At 37.2% G+C, this 17,311-nt stretch overlaps 1 protein-coding gene across 1 annotated transcript in view; it reads right to left on the reverse strand.

The window, feature by feature from the left end:
- The window catches only part of ATRNL1 (attractin like 1), a gene marked incomplete at its 3' end in the record, with an annotated part of 683,994 nt that overhangs the window by 365,599 nt on the left and 301,084 nt on the right, over window positions 1-17,311 (reverse strand). The window contains exon 26 of the mRNA XM_082854377.1: window positions 3,804-3,882. Coding sequence (XP_082710503.1) covers window positions 3,804-3,882 — 79 coding nt within the window. The remainder of the gene's footprint in view (window positions 1-3,803; window positions 3,883-17,311) is intronic.

Here is a 17,311-nt window from a genome sequence, read left to right on the forward strand (position 1 = left end):
TATAAGATTAAATACCTTTATTGCAAGGAGTAATTATAAAATTTTAATGGGTTTGTGCCTTTAATACCTATTAAAAACACATATTTTAGTTTAAACATGAAAATCATTAAGTATGACGATGCTATTTAAAAAGTCTCCTTTTGGGCTTCCCTGGTGGCGCAGTGGTTGAGAGTCCGCCTGCCGATGCAGGGGACACCGGGTCATGCCCCGGTCTGGGAAGATCCCACATGCCGCAGAGCGGCTGGGCCCGTGAGCCATGGCCGCCGAGCCTGCGCGTCTGGAGCCTGTGCTCCGCAGCGGGAGAGGCCACAACAGTGAAAGGCCCGCGTACCACAAAAAAAAAAAAGTCTCCTTTTAATATATACCTGGCTCTAACAAATGTTTTTGTAATGTAATGACTATTTATCTAAACTTCAAGGTGCCTTTGAAACTCAAGGTTTTCAAGACCTCTGTAACAAGCATAAGCTATAAAAATAAACTCATCCTTCTCATATTTTATAATATTTCCACTGATCAATGTCCACTTATTGTTTCCATTAATTAGTACAGCATCCCCTCCACACACATGCACACGAAACTTTCTTATTTTTAATAGGGTTATCACAGAAATGGGTTTCGAGCTCCCATATGAAGAGGTAACATTAAAATTAAGGTCCTTTATAGTTTCATTTTTGTGTTTTTAAGAGCCCCTGAATTCAAGGGGTATTATTCAAAGGCATAACATTATTAATGGGCTTCTGATATTAAAATTATAACACAAAAAATGTACGTGTGTGTTTATGAGACCCAAACCTTCGAACAGTTAAAAACAAAAAAGCAATATGTCTGGTTTAATTAACACAATATATTTTTAAAATGTCTAAAGATTATTTTCATTTTAAAACAGTCCTTATATTTAGAAAAGCAAGTAATACAATTCCTATAACAAAATTACAGAGATACCAAGAAGGAAGAATCCTTTAAATAACCTTCATTTACTGTTAAAGATAAACTGTCATTCTACTACTCATAGGGGTCCTCTGAGGTTTACAATAATTGATGTCTTAATGCTTTGGAGAAAGTAACATCTCCATATAAAGAAAAAATATTGAGGTATTTTCCTTTGAGGAATATTAGTGTTAATCTAATAGTTAAAACTGAATAAAGAGAGATAAAAACACATTTTTACCCCATTTACATAAAGTCTATAAATGGGATTATCATATTAGCTACAACTGTGTAGTTAAAAGTCATTGGGTCTCTAAAACCAAAATGACAATCTTTTAATAATATAAAAATTATTAGCTAAATAGATGTCTGGTAGCCATCAAAATAATATCAACTTTACTTTGGGCATCAACATATGAATGGTTTCTAAGACATTTAGAAATCTGTATTTAAAAGATTTAATAAAATTAAAAATGATAAAATTCCCCATAATATTTTTTAACATGATATTGTAACATGACATGACCTCTCAACAGGACAGATTTTGTATTTTGGTAAAGGAAGCAAATTAAATGCAAATATGATTATATTCTTTAACAAAGATTCATTACCTGGAAGACTTGGAAAGAAGGACATTAAATTGAGGATTATCAAGAGGACATAGTAACATTTAGAACCACAGATTAGAACTGGCCCAGAGGTCCCTAATCTAGTTCTTCCTTCCTTCCTATTTTTCCTCCATTCTCACATGTGCAACACATACTTAGATTTTGACTTCTAATCAAAAAATAAATTCATATTTGTATTTTAAAAATTAAAGTAGTATCAGCTGGCCAGAGCTTCTGATAATATGCAATAAACTACATACTACACTGAGGTGATATATTAACCAAAAGCAATTTGTCATTTTGAAAAGTGTGAAAGTTTCATAGTTAAATGAACAATTCCCATTATTTTTCTCAAATATTTAATAGTTTCTAAACTTTAGTCATTACATATAAACATTCCTAGAGCTCTAGGAACCTCAAACTGAGAATAAGTTATATAGTACGACGCCTCTCTTTAGAGGAAACTGAATTCAATTAGACTGCTTACCCACCTAGTTAATGGCAGAGTTGTACACAGATGTTTTCACAATTTTATCTTTATACAGTTACATTTTATAAACTTTAGAAATCAGATATTTAAACATTGCTAGTCATAATGAAGTGAGAACCCAGGCTCCCTGATTGAGCCTAACTTCTTTTCTAATGATAAGAGGCATAAATGTTCACTTGCTCTACTCCATTATGGAATGTTTTCATACTGCCTGACTACCACTTGTTTTTTCCTTCCTGAATCCATACTTTTACCTTAATAGATTGTCTAGCATGTGTAGAAGATTGTTTATCTCCACACAGAATTCCACTTTTTGCAAAATATTTATACATTAATATTTTAAAAATTCCTTTTATATTGGATTACATTTTATCATAGGACCATACCAAGTAAATTCTCACTGATGTTGCACTGCCCATGTACAGAAAATCAGAGAGGTGGAGAGAATTAGGGTAAGTAATTTATTTGCAGGGGAGTGGTGTCAAGTTTGCAAATACATTATAGGTAGGCACTGGATGTTTGAAAATAGGAGAGTAATTAAGAAGAACTCATGTCATTTACTAATTCTATAATTTGTAATATTCTGGATTGTTTCTAAATATAATCTTCTTATATGTGGAAAACAAGAAGGTAAGTAATTATATCTCTGCTATACATTGTTTCACAAAATTAAACGTATAAAAATATACTGGGAAATGCAACAGCAAATAGAATGCTAATAATACTAATATTAATAGTAATAGACGGACTTCTCTGGTGGAGCAGTGGTTAAGAATCCATCTGCCAATGCAGGGGACACGGCTTCGAGCCCTGGTCCGGGAAGATCCCACATGTCGCACAGCAACTAAGCCTGTGCACCACAACTACTGAGCCTGCACTCTAGAGCCCATGAGCCACAACTACTGAAGCCTGCGCATCACAACTACTGAAGCCCGCACACTGCAATGAAGAGTAGCCCCCGCTCGCCGCAACTAGAGAGAGCCCGTGCGCAGCAATGAAGACCCAATGCAGCCAAAAATAAATAAATAAATAAATAAATTTATAAAAATAAAAAGTAATAGAATATAATAATATTAATAAAAACAGAAACGCTTTTTCATTATATGAGGTATAGAACAATAAATCTACTGCACATTTAGGATCCTCATATTATTATATTTCTTTGTTCCTTTCAATTAACTAATACATACAAAGTTAGGAAACTATATTTGTTTAATATATTTACATCATCAGCTGTTGTTCTGTAAGAGTATTACTGTTTTTATCAATTTTAAGATTATAAGGAACACACATGATTAATTCTGATATAGAAATGTATCAAATTGAGGTGTAATTCAAACATACTTGGATTATCAGATACCCATGAAAAAGACCTGATTACCAAAAAAAAGAATTCTACAAGATACAAACCAAAAATTGATATTTATTGCTCAGAATATTCTTTTAAATTTTAAGTTATAAAATAATCTTTTTATAGTATAACTACCTAAATTAAAGAGATTGCAGGTTAATCAACAAAATTAATATTGGTATCCACTATAAATTCTAACACTATTTTAAAAAAATTGCAACTAACCAATGCTTTTACAGATACTGATTTAAAATGACAGTGGCAAATTTTGCTCTAAAGCTTAAAAAATACTAGATTGACTTGCTCAATCTTAATAAATGAAACTGATTTGAAAATCTCTATTTGAAAGGAGGATGTCAATTAAGGAATACAGATCCATATGTTTGCTTGAATCTTTAAACTAAAGATTAAGTAATATTACTGTTACCTCTCTCCGTCGAGAAGCCCAACATGTTTGTTTGATCTTCCACACCACAGCGGCCACCAGTAATAAGGATAAAAAACAACTAGAAAATAAAACACAAATAATTTTTGCTTAAAACACTTGCAATGTGTCATGAAATGATAAAAGAATATGTAGAGGACTTAAAAATATATAGAAATAATCACTTTGCCTTGGTAAATATTCAAGCAAAACAGATAAATTAGAAGTCTGTAAAACATTCTCAAGTAAAAGCAAAGTACACAGGTAGAAAAATTATTTATATTCTTTAATATATATTATAGTCTATCTTTCAGATTTTCTCTGTCAGAAGGAATGTAACTTCATAATTCTGTTGGTTTTATACAGCAATAAATTTTTTTAGAATTGCTATTGAGTCATAAAATCTGGCAATTTTATAAATTTAAATATCACACATTTATTCATTTTACCTTTACTAGCAACTATCTTATATCTGAGAATATTCCTGTAGTTCTCAACTGAAGGTGATTTAGCCCTCCCACCCATCCCACCACTGGGACATTTGACTATGTCTAGATACATGTTTGATTATCACACCGGGAGAGAAGTGCAACTTGCGTCTAGTGAGTGTAGCCAGGGATGCTGCTAAACATCCTGCAATGCACAGGACTGCCCCCAACGACAAAGAATTATTCTGTCCAAAATGTCAGCTCTACAGAAGTTGAGAATTCCTTGTATATGCTAATGTTTAAATTAAGAAATAATTCAATTACAATGTATATACACGTGGTCAATATGTATTAGGTACCATATGCAATAGACTATGTAACAGAGGATACTTTTTTAGTAGTAATTTGAGACTGACAAATCTCAAAATAACAGATTTATGTGAATCTGGTTAACCAATCCCAACCATGCATTACTGTTTCTTTTCCCTTCCTTTGCTCTGTGGTCAAAGATTATGCTATGAAAAGACCCAGAAATGAGCAGAACAGTGCCACTATAAATTCACTGGTCACTGACCACTACCAAAAACCTGGTCTTCACCCTTAACTGATCATCCTTGTACTCATCAATTGATTCACTCATAAGCAGTGTAAATGTTGACGCTTTCTACTCTTGTCAAATCCTTAATATATTTTTTTCTCCTTGCCTCACTTAAAGAAATCTTAGAATATCTTTCAATGATGCTGACAATGACATGGATAATTCTAGCACCCATCCACTGAGTGCTAAACACATTCCAGATACTGTGCTAGATACATCACACTGATGACTGGGTTTAGTTTTATACGAACATTTCCAGATAGGATATATTATTCTTATTTTAGGAAAGAAGAATCCAATGCTCAGAAAAGTTCAAAGTAAACTGCTTAGAGTCACACAGGGAGTTTAAGCGGTAGAGCCAAAATTCAAAACGAGCCTCAAAGCCTCAGACTCTTTCCTTCCCATCTGTTGGGAACTCTGAACTCTGAGCTTGCACACTATGTCACAACAGTTGTTTTCCATATTCCCCAGTATCAACCACTGAGGTACCTTACTGCTTTTTACATAATTATCTTTCCCTCTAGTATTTATAAACTCATTCTATTTCATCTAAATTTAAATTTCCAGAAGTGCTCAAGTCCCACATCACCTAAAAAATAAAAAACAATAGCCCTATTTTATTAACCCTGTAGCTTCCTCTAGTTTGTTGAGCAAGTGGTCCATGTAGCCACTTCCATGTCAATTTCCTCATAACCTAGTCTTATTTAACGTCTTATAATTCGGTATCCAATGTGTATACTAATAAAAATGTTAACATTAATAATTAATGTTTATATACTATGCAACATTTTACTGGGTACTTCCTCATCATGACTTTCTAAAAATTAAATAAACTAGTCTTTTCTCTATCAACTGTCTTTTACTTCTCAATTGACAATACCAACCATCCACCCTTTAAAACCCTTCTGAACACTTTATTTTCTTGCCTTCCTTCATCCTTCTTGACACACTATGGAGTCAGTGAAAGTAGACTGCATTCCTGATTCCTTGTTTTAAATTATGGACATTCCTGAAAATTCATTCACAAGACCATGCTATTATCTATTCTTGCTCTCAGAAAAAAAGCTCAGTTATTCTCATGGCTTCAACTATGACCTCATTTGGAATCATTTCCAAATATAAGTCATTTAACCTGACAAAATGAGAGCATCTTATCATTAGAAGAGATCGATGACATTATTTAGTTCAGACTCCCTCCCAGGAAAGAAATTCCCAGCACAACTCTGATAGTGATCCGGTTCCTAATTAAATACACATTGTAGCTTCTGCTGGCTCATAAGTTGGTGCATTTTATTTTTAGCTAGCTCAAACTATGAAAATTTTCTGTTAAGCTGTCTTTCTAACTTTTATTAATCAGTGCTGCTTCTGTCTCTAGGTTACACTGAATCAGTCATTTCCTTCTTCTATATTCTAACACTTCTTTATATATTTGAAGACTCTTCTTACATGATTCCTTCTAGTCCACTGGTTCTCAGGAGAGTTTTGCCCTCCAGGGACATTTGGCAGTGGCTGGAGACATTTTTGGTTGTCACCACTTGGTGGACATAAAGTGGGATGCTGGTAAATATGGTACAATATAGAGGTCAGTCTTCCTTCCCACAACAAAGATTTTCCCAGCCAACCTGCCAATAGTGCCGAAACCCTGTTCTAGTCTGAATTACTGCCACAGCAGTTACACTTCCCTTGTTATATCCAAGTTAACAATGCAACTGTTGAAATACAGTAGTGAGAATCGATACTTTAGATATAGTCCAAGGATCCATTTATCTGAATTTAAGTCTTACCATAATACCTTAAGAATTTTAACAAGAGAGATAAATATCACCTCAAATCTACCATGTCCAAACTGTACTCCTGAATAACATTCATAATAAAAGTAACTAACATCTATTGAGTAATATGTACCAAGCACTGTGTTATATGTTTTACATGCATTAATTCTATCATTACCACAATCACACATGATATACTGTGTATTCTGTTATGTACTCATTTAAAAGATGAGAAAGTTGAGGTCATGGAGAGTTTACATAAATTGCCTAAGTTACAAAAGTCTTAAATTGCAAGTTCTCCCCTTTCTGCTGACTTCTTGTCTCACCATTACTTTCCAGGTAAAATGTAAAAACACATTCAATTTTATCATCCCTTATATTCAGTCAGATACTGTATCTTGTAAACTGTTTCTCTCACAGTGTCTGCAGTAGTAGACAATAGTACACATACCAAAATTCATTTACATTTAATAATTAAACGTAACCTAAATACCAAAAAGTATTTTTATTTGACAATTTGTAATTCACAATATCCTCCCCCCAAAATAGTTACATGATCAAGATTCAGTTTAGGACAGTGAAGACTTGCTGAATTTCTCCACAGGGAACTTAAATTCTTTCTGATCTAAATTTCATGACACAAGTGAAGAGTGTCACTTTTATAATGATAGAGGAAGCCAGTATAAAATTTTTCACGATTTTACCTCCTTGAGGAGAGGAGATATACACTTTAGGAGTTTGTTATGCTTTCTATGTAAATTCATATTAGGCTGGTAATAAAAAGTAATAAAAAGAAAATATTCTTCTAATAATATACTATTATAGGAATAGATATGAAATTATACCAGCAGAGACACTGAGAGTTTAAACTAAAGGGTACAGAGAAAACAAGATGGAATGAAAGAAGGTTTTCAGGCTTCTTGGATTCTATGGGATGGGAACATAGAGCTATTCAGTTGGAAGCAGGCTTTATCCTTTAAGAAAAGGGAAGAACGACCCAGAAGGGAATCAGAGACCTTTCGGGCTCCCACTCCCACCACAGGCCCAGGGGGCAAGGATGGATCCTCCTCAGTTTCAAAGGGTGGAGCCTCTTGGGTTTTACAGGACCAGGATACCCCCGCCAAGAGCCTTGGTGCCAAGGCTGCAGCACAGTGCTGCAGCATCAGGGCCACCTTGCCAAGCTAATGTGGCAGGGCCGTACCACAGAGCTATGGGGTGATGTCCCTCAGGGGACCTGGAGGTAGAGCACTGAACCAAGGAGGGTTATTCTCAAATCTTTAAGTTTGATGGGATCAGCCTTCCTTGGGACCCATCGCCCCTTTCTTCCTCTACTTTTCTTCCTTTTGAAATGGGAATATCTATTCTATGCCTATACCACCGTAGTATTTTGGAATCACATAATTTGCCTGGTTTCACAGGCTCACAACTAGAGAGGAATTTTGCCTCGGGTTAACTTGTACCCCAAATCTCACCCATATCTGATTTAGACGATATTCAGATGAGACTTCAGACTTTAGTGTCGATTCTGGAATGAATTAAGCCTTTTGGGATTGCTGGGATGAAATAAATGTACTTTGCATGCAATAAGGACATGATTTAGGGGGCTAGAGGCAGAATGCTACAAATGTTCCTCCAAAAGTTGTATGTTGAAGCCCTAACCCCCAATGTGATTATACTTAGAGAGGAAATTTGCATGTAACTAAAGTTAAATGAGGTCATAATGGTAGAGCCCGGAGCCAGTAGAATTAGTGTCCTCATAAGAAGAAACACCAGAGAGCTTGTGCTCTCTCTCCAAGCACTTGTACCGAGAAAAGGCCACGTGAACACACACCAAGAAGGCGGTCATCTACAGGCCAAGAAGAAAGCTCTCACCAGAAGCAAACCATGCTGGCACTCAGATCTTAGACTTCCCAGCCTCCAAAACTGTGAGACTATAAACTTTCTGTTGTTAAAGTCACTCAGACTGTGTTAGTTGTTTACGGTAGCCTGAGCAGACTAAGACACTCCCCAAAGTCAAAAGGAAGAATAACTTCCAGGTTTGTACTGGTCAGGGCCCTGGCTACATTTCTTTCTGTTTTCTGACATACACTCTGTTGTGCATCAGCTTTATTCTCAGGCTTGTTTTTCCCTTAGATACAAAAACGAATGCCGCAGTTCCAGACTTCTATCACATACCATTATACATGCCCACTCTTCGCCAATCACTTGGTGAATTGAAGGGTATGCACTTACTGGCTTTAGCCCATCCATGAAGCTGGTGAGGGATCAATTCCTCCTAAATTGAATCCTCACTGCATAGCCACATGGAAGCAGTTAAATGAAGGCTGGGAAAGACTCCATAAAATCTACTTCTGCTATCATTTATGTAAAATTCATAGAAAAACACCTAAACGAACCTCCCCAAAACTGGTAACAGATTTACAAATCTAAAGAGCACATTTGATAACTCTTCAATCCTTTCTTGAAATATTTTACAGAAAATAGAGTGCTCTAAAGCCTCCTTGGCAAAGTATTAAAAAGGCAAGGAACATATAGTAAGGAAGACCTTCCTGGTTAATTACTCCTGTTACAAATCATGTACCTGGATAAAACCTTAATCTCACAAACTTGCACCAAAAATTATAAAGGTCAATGTATACAGTGCTCTTTTCTACACTCAACTTTTATTTAAAGCATACCTTTTGAAACCATGTAGTCAGGATAAAAGTTTCAATTACAAAATTCCCTTAATATTTTTAAAGTAGTAAATGCTCTTCTTAAAAAGCTTTCCTAAAGCACTAATGCATAAGACACATAGAGAAATCATAAGTATACAGCTCAATGAATTATCACAAAGAAAATATACCCATGTAACCACCACCCCAGTAAAGAAATAGTACTTTGCCCATCCCTATTCATCAGAGGTCACTAGCATAATGATTTTTAACACCATAGTGTGTTTCTGCCTATTTCTGAACTTTACACAAATGGAATCCTAAAATATTCATTCTTTTGTTTCTAGCTTCTTTTGTTCAAAACTATGTTAGTGAATGCCATCCATATTGTTCTTTTAGGATTAGTTTGTTCTTTTCATTGCCCCATATTCTATTATTTTTAGGTATTTGGGTTATTCCAAGGTTTTGGCTATTTAAAACACACTGCTATAAATATGCTTAACATGACCTTTGATGGAATGGAATTGTTGGATCACAGAGTATGGGTAAGCTCAACTTTAGAATACAGTCAAATTGTTTTCAAAGTTGTTGCACCAACTTCTAGACCACCAGAAGTGTCTAGAGTTCCACATCCACTCCAACATTTGATATCATCTATCTTGTTCTTTTTAGTCACTATAATGGGTGAATAGTAAATAGTATTATATTGTAGTTTTATAATTTGCATTCCCTGATAAAAATTAAATGGAGCACATTTTTATATTTTGTTAGCCACTTATCCTTTTTTGTGAAGTGCTTATTCAAGTCTCTTGACATTTTGGGGGGCGGGGAGTTGAGTTTTAAGACTGCTTGTTATTGATTTATATGAGTTATATATTGTGACTATAAGGCCTTTATCCTTTATATAGGTTGTGAATATTTTATACTACTGCATGGCTTGACTTTTCACAATGTTAATGACATCTTCTGACAACAAAAATTGTTAGTTTTACTGTAGTCTAATTTTATTGAAGTGCTTTGTGTGTCTGTTTAAGAAATTTTCCCAGTTCTAAAGATGTGAAGAAGAATTCTCATATTACCTTCTAGATGATACTTCATTGTTTTTCCTTTTCTCCTGGTATTTATTTTTATGATTAGTATGAGGTAGAAGTCAAATGTTACTTTTCTCAATATGGATGGTTAACAGATCCAACACCTGATAAAGTTTTTCTTAAAGCTATAAATAAATATTGACAGACAGTCCTTGACTTGCTAACCACGCTGAAGAATGGTGCACTTCCATCACAGCCCTTTCTGCTGTATCAAATTTACAGAGGGACTGAGGTCTTATTTGTATCTTATAGAAAATGTTGATATTCTCTATAGAGATATTTTACTTTAGACATCTGTAGGCTGTGCTTACAATGTACCCAAAGCTTTTTCAGTGCTATTTGAGTCTGCCATGTGGGTTCAGTCTGTGGCCTGGGCAGAGTTCTAACCATTAGCCACTTCTCAAATTCTTTGGTATACTAATTACAATAAGAGCCTCACATGGAAAATCCCAGAAGTTCAACTTTATGGGATGGCTTTTCTCTCTGTTATTTCCCAGACTTTTTCTGGTTCTCTGGGCTTCACTTTTCCATCCTCTGGCCAGAAACTACCCGCTTCTGTGACTGTGCCACATTCTGCATTGGGAGGACAGAGAAGAGGGAAAAGCAATGGACTTGTATTGACCCTCTTGTACCTACAGTTCCGCATTATGTAGAAGATTCCCAACCCTTGGAAATTTGGCTCTAGCAGCTTCCTGGCCATTTTTGCTGCAGCCAATGTTCCTGCCTCAAGACTGTTTGGAACCGGGGGTAAGTATTTAAAAAAGAGAGGGAAAATTGGGGGGTGGATCTCCTCTACTCTCTGAGCTTCAAGGGCTTCCTTTTCCACAGCACAAGTCAGAACTAGAGTATTTTTCCAGGATGTTTTCTGCATTGAGGCTCAAGGCAGGGGATACTGGAGGAATAAATGGTTAACTTCCAAATATTTCAGGGTGCTCTGAATTCTGCTGTTCTTCCCTGATCTGCCTAATGATACTTACTTTTCACAATTACCAGATAGCTGCCCATGCATATCATCCAGGTTTTATAGTTGAGACCCATGGGACATAAAGAGAGATGTATGTTTATGTAGTGTTTCCTGGAACTGGAAGCCTGATGGTGAATGGATTTTTGACAGAGCTGCAAAGGCATTTCAAAAGAGAAAGACCAGTCTTTTCCAAAGGCTGTAAAAATTGGATACCACATGCAAAATAATGAACCTTGACCTATACCTCAATCATAAACAATAACTAAAATGGATCATAGACTCATAAACAAAAGATATCTGAAATGGATCACAGACTTAAATGTACAATGTAAAAGTACAAAACTCTTAGAAGGAAATCTATGTGACATTGAGTAGGCAAAGAGTTCTTATATGACACCAAAAGCATAACTTATAAAAGAAAAAAAAATACATTGGATTTTATCAAAATTAAAACATTTTTTTTCCTCCACAAAAGACACTGTTAAAAGAATAAAAATACAAGTCAAAGTCTGGGAAAAAATTATATCAAATCACACTTCTGGCAGAAGATTTACATCCAGACATATAAAGAATACTCAAACCCAAGAATAAGAAAACAAACAATAAAAAATAGGCAAAAAATCTGTAAAGACACTTAACCAAAGAAGATAAAAGTGGCTAATAATTACATGAAAAGATATTCAATGTCATTAGCCATTAGGGAAATGCAGATTAAAATCACACACCTATTTGAATGGCTATAATAAAAAATACTGACAAGACCAAGCACTGAGAATGTGGAACAACTGAAACCTTCATACTTTGCTGGTGACAAGGCAAAATGATACAGTCACTCTGAAAAATAGTGGCAGTTATTATAAAGATAAACATACATTTGCTATATGATTCAGCAATCCCACTTCCAGATATTTATCCTAAAGAAGTGAAAACTTATGTCTGCACAAAACCTATACAAATATGTACCTTGTCCACGGCAGCATTATTCATAGCTCCTGAAAAGTATAACAATTCTTATCAAAGGGTGGATGGATAAACAAACTTGAGTATATTCATACAATGGAATACCACTTAACAACAAAAATGAAATGGACTATTGATGGAAAAAACCAACTTGAATAAATCTCAAATACAGTATGCTAAGGGAAAGAAACCAGTCTCAGGAGGTTACATACTGTATGAGTCCATGTATATGACATTCTGGGAAAGGCAAAACTATAGAGACAGGGTACCAATCTGTGGTTGCCAGGGTTTATGGCCGAGGAAAAAGCCTGACTGTAAAGGAAGCTCTATGAAGGATTCTTTGAGATTCTGGAAGTGGTCTATATCCTGATAGAGCTGATGATTACAAGAAACTATAGAGAGGAGCTTAAAGATGGCGGAAGAGTAAAACACGGAGATCACCTTCCTCCCCAAAGATACATCAGAAATACATCTACATGTGGAACAACTCCTACAGAACACCTACTGAACGCTGGCAGAAGACCTCAGACCTCCCAAAAGGCAAAAAATGCCCCACGTACCTGCGTAGGGTAAAAGAAAAAAGAGAGACAAAAATAGGGACGGGACCTGCACCAGAGGGAGGGAGCTGTGAAGGAGGAAAGGTTTCCACACACTAGGAAGTCCCTTCGCGGGCGGAGACTGCGGGTGGCAGAGGGGGAAGCTTCGGAGCCGCAGAGGAGAGCACAGCAGCAGGGGTGCGGAGGGCAAAGCGTAGAGATTCCCACACAGAGGATCAGTGCCGACCGGCACTCACCAGCTTGAGAGGCTTGTCTGCTCACCCGCCGGGGTGGGCGGGGCTGAGAGCTGAGGCTCGGGCTTCGGTCGGAGCGCAGGGAGAGGACTGGGGTTGGCGGTGTGAACACAGCCTGAAGGGGGTTAGTGCGCCACGGCTAGCCGGGAGGGAGTCCGGGAAAAAAGGTCTAGGAGCTGCCTAAGAGACAAGAGACTTTTTCTTGCCTCTTTGTTTCCTGGTGCGTGAGGAGAGGGAATTAAGAACGCCGCCTAAAGGAACTCCAGAGACGGGCGCGAACCGCGGCTATCCGCGCAGACCCCAGAGACGGGCATGAGACGCTAAGGCTGTTGCTGCCGCCACCAAGAAGCCTGTGTGCAACCACAGGTCACTCGCCACACCCCGCTTCCGGGGAGCCTGTGCAGCCCGCCACTGCCAGTGTCCCCGGATCCAGGGACAACTTCCCCGGGAGAACGCACGGCGCGCCTCAGGCTGGTGCAGCGTCATGCCGGCCTCTGCTGCCGCAGGTTCGCCCCGCATCCGTACTCCTCTCTCCCCCCAGCCTGAATGAGCCAGAGCCCCCGAATCAGCTGCTCCTTTAACCTCGCCCTGTCTGAGCGAAGAACAGACGCCCTCAGGCGACCTACACGGCGCGGGGGGTGGGGTGGGGGGGGCGGGGTGCGGGAAGGGCAAATCCAAACCTGAACCCCGGGAGCTGTGCAAACAAAGAAGAGAAAGAGAAATCTCTCCCAGCAGCCTCAGGAGCAGCAGATTAAGTCTCCACAATCAACTTGATGTACCCTGCATCTGTGGAATACCTGAATAGACAACAAATCATCCCAAATTGAGGAGGTAGATTTTGGGAGCAACGATATATTTTTTCTCCCTTTTCTCTTTTTGTGAGTGTGTATGTGTATTCTTCTCTGTGTGATTTTGTCTGTCTAGCTTTGCTTTAACCATTTGTCCTATGGTTCTGTCCGTCCTTTTTTTTTTACTTAAAAGTTTTTTTTCTTAATAATTATTTTTTATTTTCATAACTTTATTTTATCTTCTTTCTTTCTTTCTATTTTTTCTCCCTTTTATTCTGAGCCTTGTGGATGAAAGGCTCTTGGTGCTCCAGCCAGGTGTCAGGGCTGTGCCACTGAGGTGGGAGAGCCAAGTTCAGGACACTGGACCACAAGAGACCTCCCAGCTCCACGTAATATCAAACGGTGAAAATCTCCCAGAGATCTCCATCTCAACGCCAAGACCCAGCTTCACTCAACAACCAGCAAGCTACAGTGCTGGACACCCTATGCCAAACAACTAGCAAGACAGGAACAGAGACCCATCCATTCGCAGAGAGGCTGCCTAAAATCATAATAAGGCCACAGACACCCCAAAACACACCACCAGACGTGGACCTGCCCACCAGAAGGACAAGATCAAGCCTCATCCACCAGAACACAGGCACTAGGTCCCCTCCACCAGGAAACCTACACACCCTCTGAACCAACCTTAGCCACTGGGGACAGACATCAAAAACAACGGGAACTACGAACCTGCAGCCTGTGAAAAGGAGACCCCAAACACAGTAAGATAAGCAAAATGAAAATACAGAAAAACACAGCAGATGAAAGAGCAAGATAAAAACCCACCAAACCTAACAAATGAGGAGAAAACAGGCAGTCAACCTGAAAAAGAATTGAGAATAGTGATAGTAAAGATGATCCAAAATCTTGGAAACAGAATGGAGAAAATACAAGAAACGTTTAACAAGGACCTAGAAGAACTAAAGAGCAAACAAACAAAGGTGAACAACACAATAAATGAAATTTAAAACTCTCTAGAGGGATCAAAAGCAGAATAACTGAGGCAGAAGAATGGATAAGTGACCTGGAAGGTAAAATAGTGGAAATAACTACTGCAGAGCAGAATAAAGAAAAAAGAATGAAAAGAATTGAGGACACTCTCAGAGATCTCTGGGACAACATTAAACACACCAACATTCGAATTATAGCGGTCCCAGAAGAAGAAGAGAAAAAGAAAGGGACTGAGAAAATGTTTGAAGAGATTATAGTTGAAAACTTCCCTAATATGGGAAAGGAAATAGTTAATCAAGTCCAGGAAGCATAGAGAGTCCCATACAGGATAAATCCAAGGAGAAACATGCCAACACACATATTAATCAAACTATCAAAAATTAAATACAAAGAACAAATATTAAAAGCAGCAAGGGAAAAACAACAAGTAACACATAAGGGAATCCCCATAAGGTTAACAGCTGATCTTTCAGCAGAAACTCTGCAAGCCAGAAGGGAGTGGCAGGACATATTTAAAGTGATGAAGGAGAAAAACCTACAACCAAGATTACCCAGCAAGGATCTCATTCAGATTTGATGGAGAAATTAAAAGCTTTACAGACAACCAAAAGCTAAGAAAATTCAGCACCATCAAACCAGATTTACAACAAATGCTAAAGGAACTTCTCTAGACAGGAAACACAAGAGAAGGAAAAGACCTACAATAATAAACCCAAAACTATTAAGAATATGGTAATAGAAACATACATATCGATAATTACCTTGAACGTAAATGGATTAAATGCTCCAACCAAAAGACACAGACTGGCTGAATGGATACAAAAACAAGACCCGTATATATGCTGTATACAAGAGACCCACTTCAGACCTAGGGACACATACAGACTGAAAGTGAGGGGATGGAAAAACATATTCCATGCAAATGGAAATCAAAAGAAAGCTGGAGTAGCAATTCTCAGATCAGACAAAATAGACTTAAAACAAAGATTATTACAAGAGACAAAGAAGGACACTACATAATGATCAAGGGATCAATCCAAGAAGAAGATATAACAATTGTAAATATTTATGCACCCAACATAGGAGCACCTCAATACATAAGGCAAATACTAACAGCCATAAAAGGGGAAATCGACAGTAACACATTCATAGTAGGGGACCTTAACACCCCACTTTCACCAATGGACAGATTATCCAAAATGAAAATAAATAAGGAAACACAAGCTTTAAATGATACATTAAACAAGATGGACTTAATTGATATTTATAGAAAATTCCATCCAAAAACAACAGAATACACATTCTTTTCAATTGCTCATGGAACATTATCCAGGATAGAGCATATCTTGGGTCACAAATCAAGCCTTGGTAAATTTAAGAAAATTGAAATCGTATCAAGTATCTCTTCTGACCACAATGCTATGAGACTAGATATCAATTACAGGAAAAAAATCTGTAAGAAATAGAAACATATGGAGGCTATACAACACACTACTTAATAACCAAGAGATCACTGAAGAAATCAAAGAGGAAATCAAAAAGTACCTAGAAACAAATGACAATGAAAACACAACGGCACAAAACCTATGGGATGCAGCAAAAGCAGTTCTAAGAGGGAAGTTTACAGCTATACAAGTCTACCTTAAGAAACAAGAAACATCTCAAATAAACAACCTAACCTTACACCTGAAACAATTAGAGAAAGAAGAACAAAAAAACCCCAAAGTTAGCAGAAGGAAAGAAATCATAAAGATCAGATCAGAAATAAATGAAAAAGAAATGAAGGAAATGACAACAAAGATCAATAAAACTAAAAGATGGTTGTTTGAGAACATAAACAAAATTGATAAAACATTAGCCAGACTCATCAAGAAAAAAAGGGAGAAGACTCAAATCAATATAATTAGAAATGAAAAAGGAGAAGTAACAACTGACACTGCAGAAATACAAAGGATGATGAGAGATTACTACAAGCAACAATATGCCAATACAGTGGACAACCTGGAAGAAATGGACAAATTCTTAGAAGTGCACAACCTTCCGAGACTGAACCAGGAAGAAATAGAAAATATGAACAGACCAATCACAAGCACTGAAATTGAAACTGTGATTAAAAATCTTCCAACAAACAAAAGCCCAGAACCAGATGGCTTCACAGGCAAATTCTATCAAACATTTAGAGAAGAGCTAACACCTATCCTTCTCAAACTCTTCCAAAATATAGCAGAGGGAGGAACACTCCCAAACTCATTCTACGAGGCCACCATCACTCGAATACCAAAACGAGACAAAGATGTCACAAAGAAAGAAAACTACAGGCCAATATCACTGATGAACATAGATGCAAAAACCCTCAACAAAATACTAGCAAACAGAATCCAACAGCACATTTAAAGGATAATACACCATGATCAAGTGGGGTTTATCCTAGGAATGCAAGGATTCTTCAATATACGCAAATCAGTCAATGTGA

The sequence above is a fragment of the Leucopleurus acutus genome, assembly GCF_964270905.1.
Source record: "Leucopleurus acutus genome assembly, chromosome: 14".
NCBI lineage: Eukaryota > Metazoa > Chordata > Mammalia > Artiodactyla > Delphinidae > Leucopleurus > Leucopleurus acutus.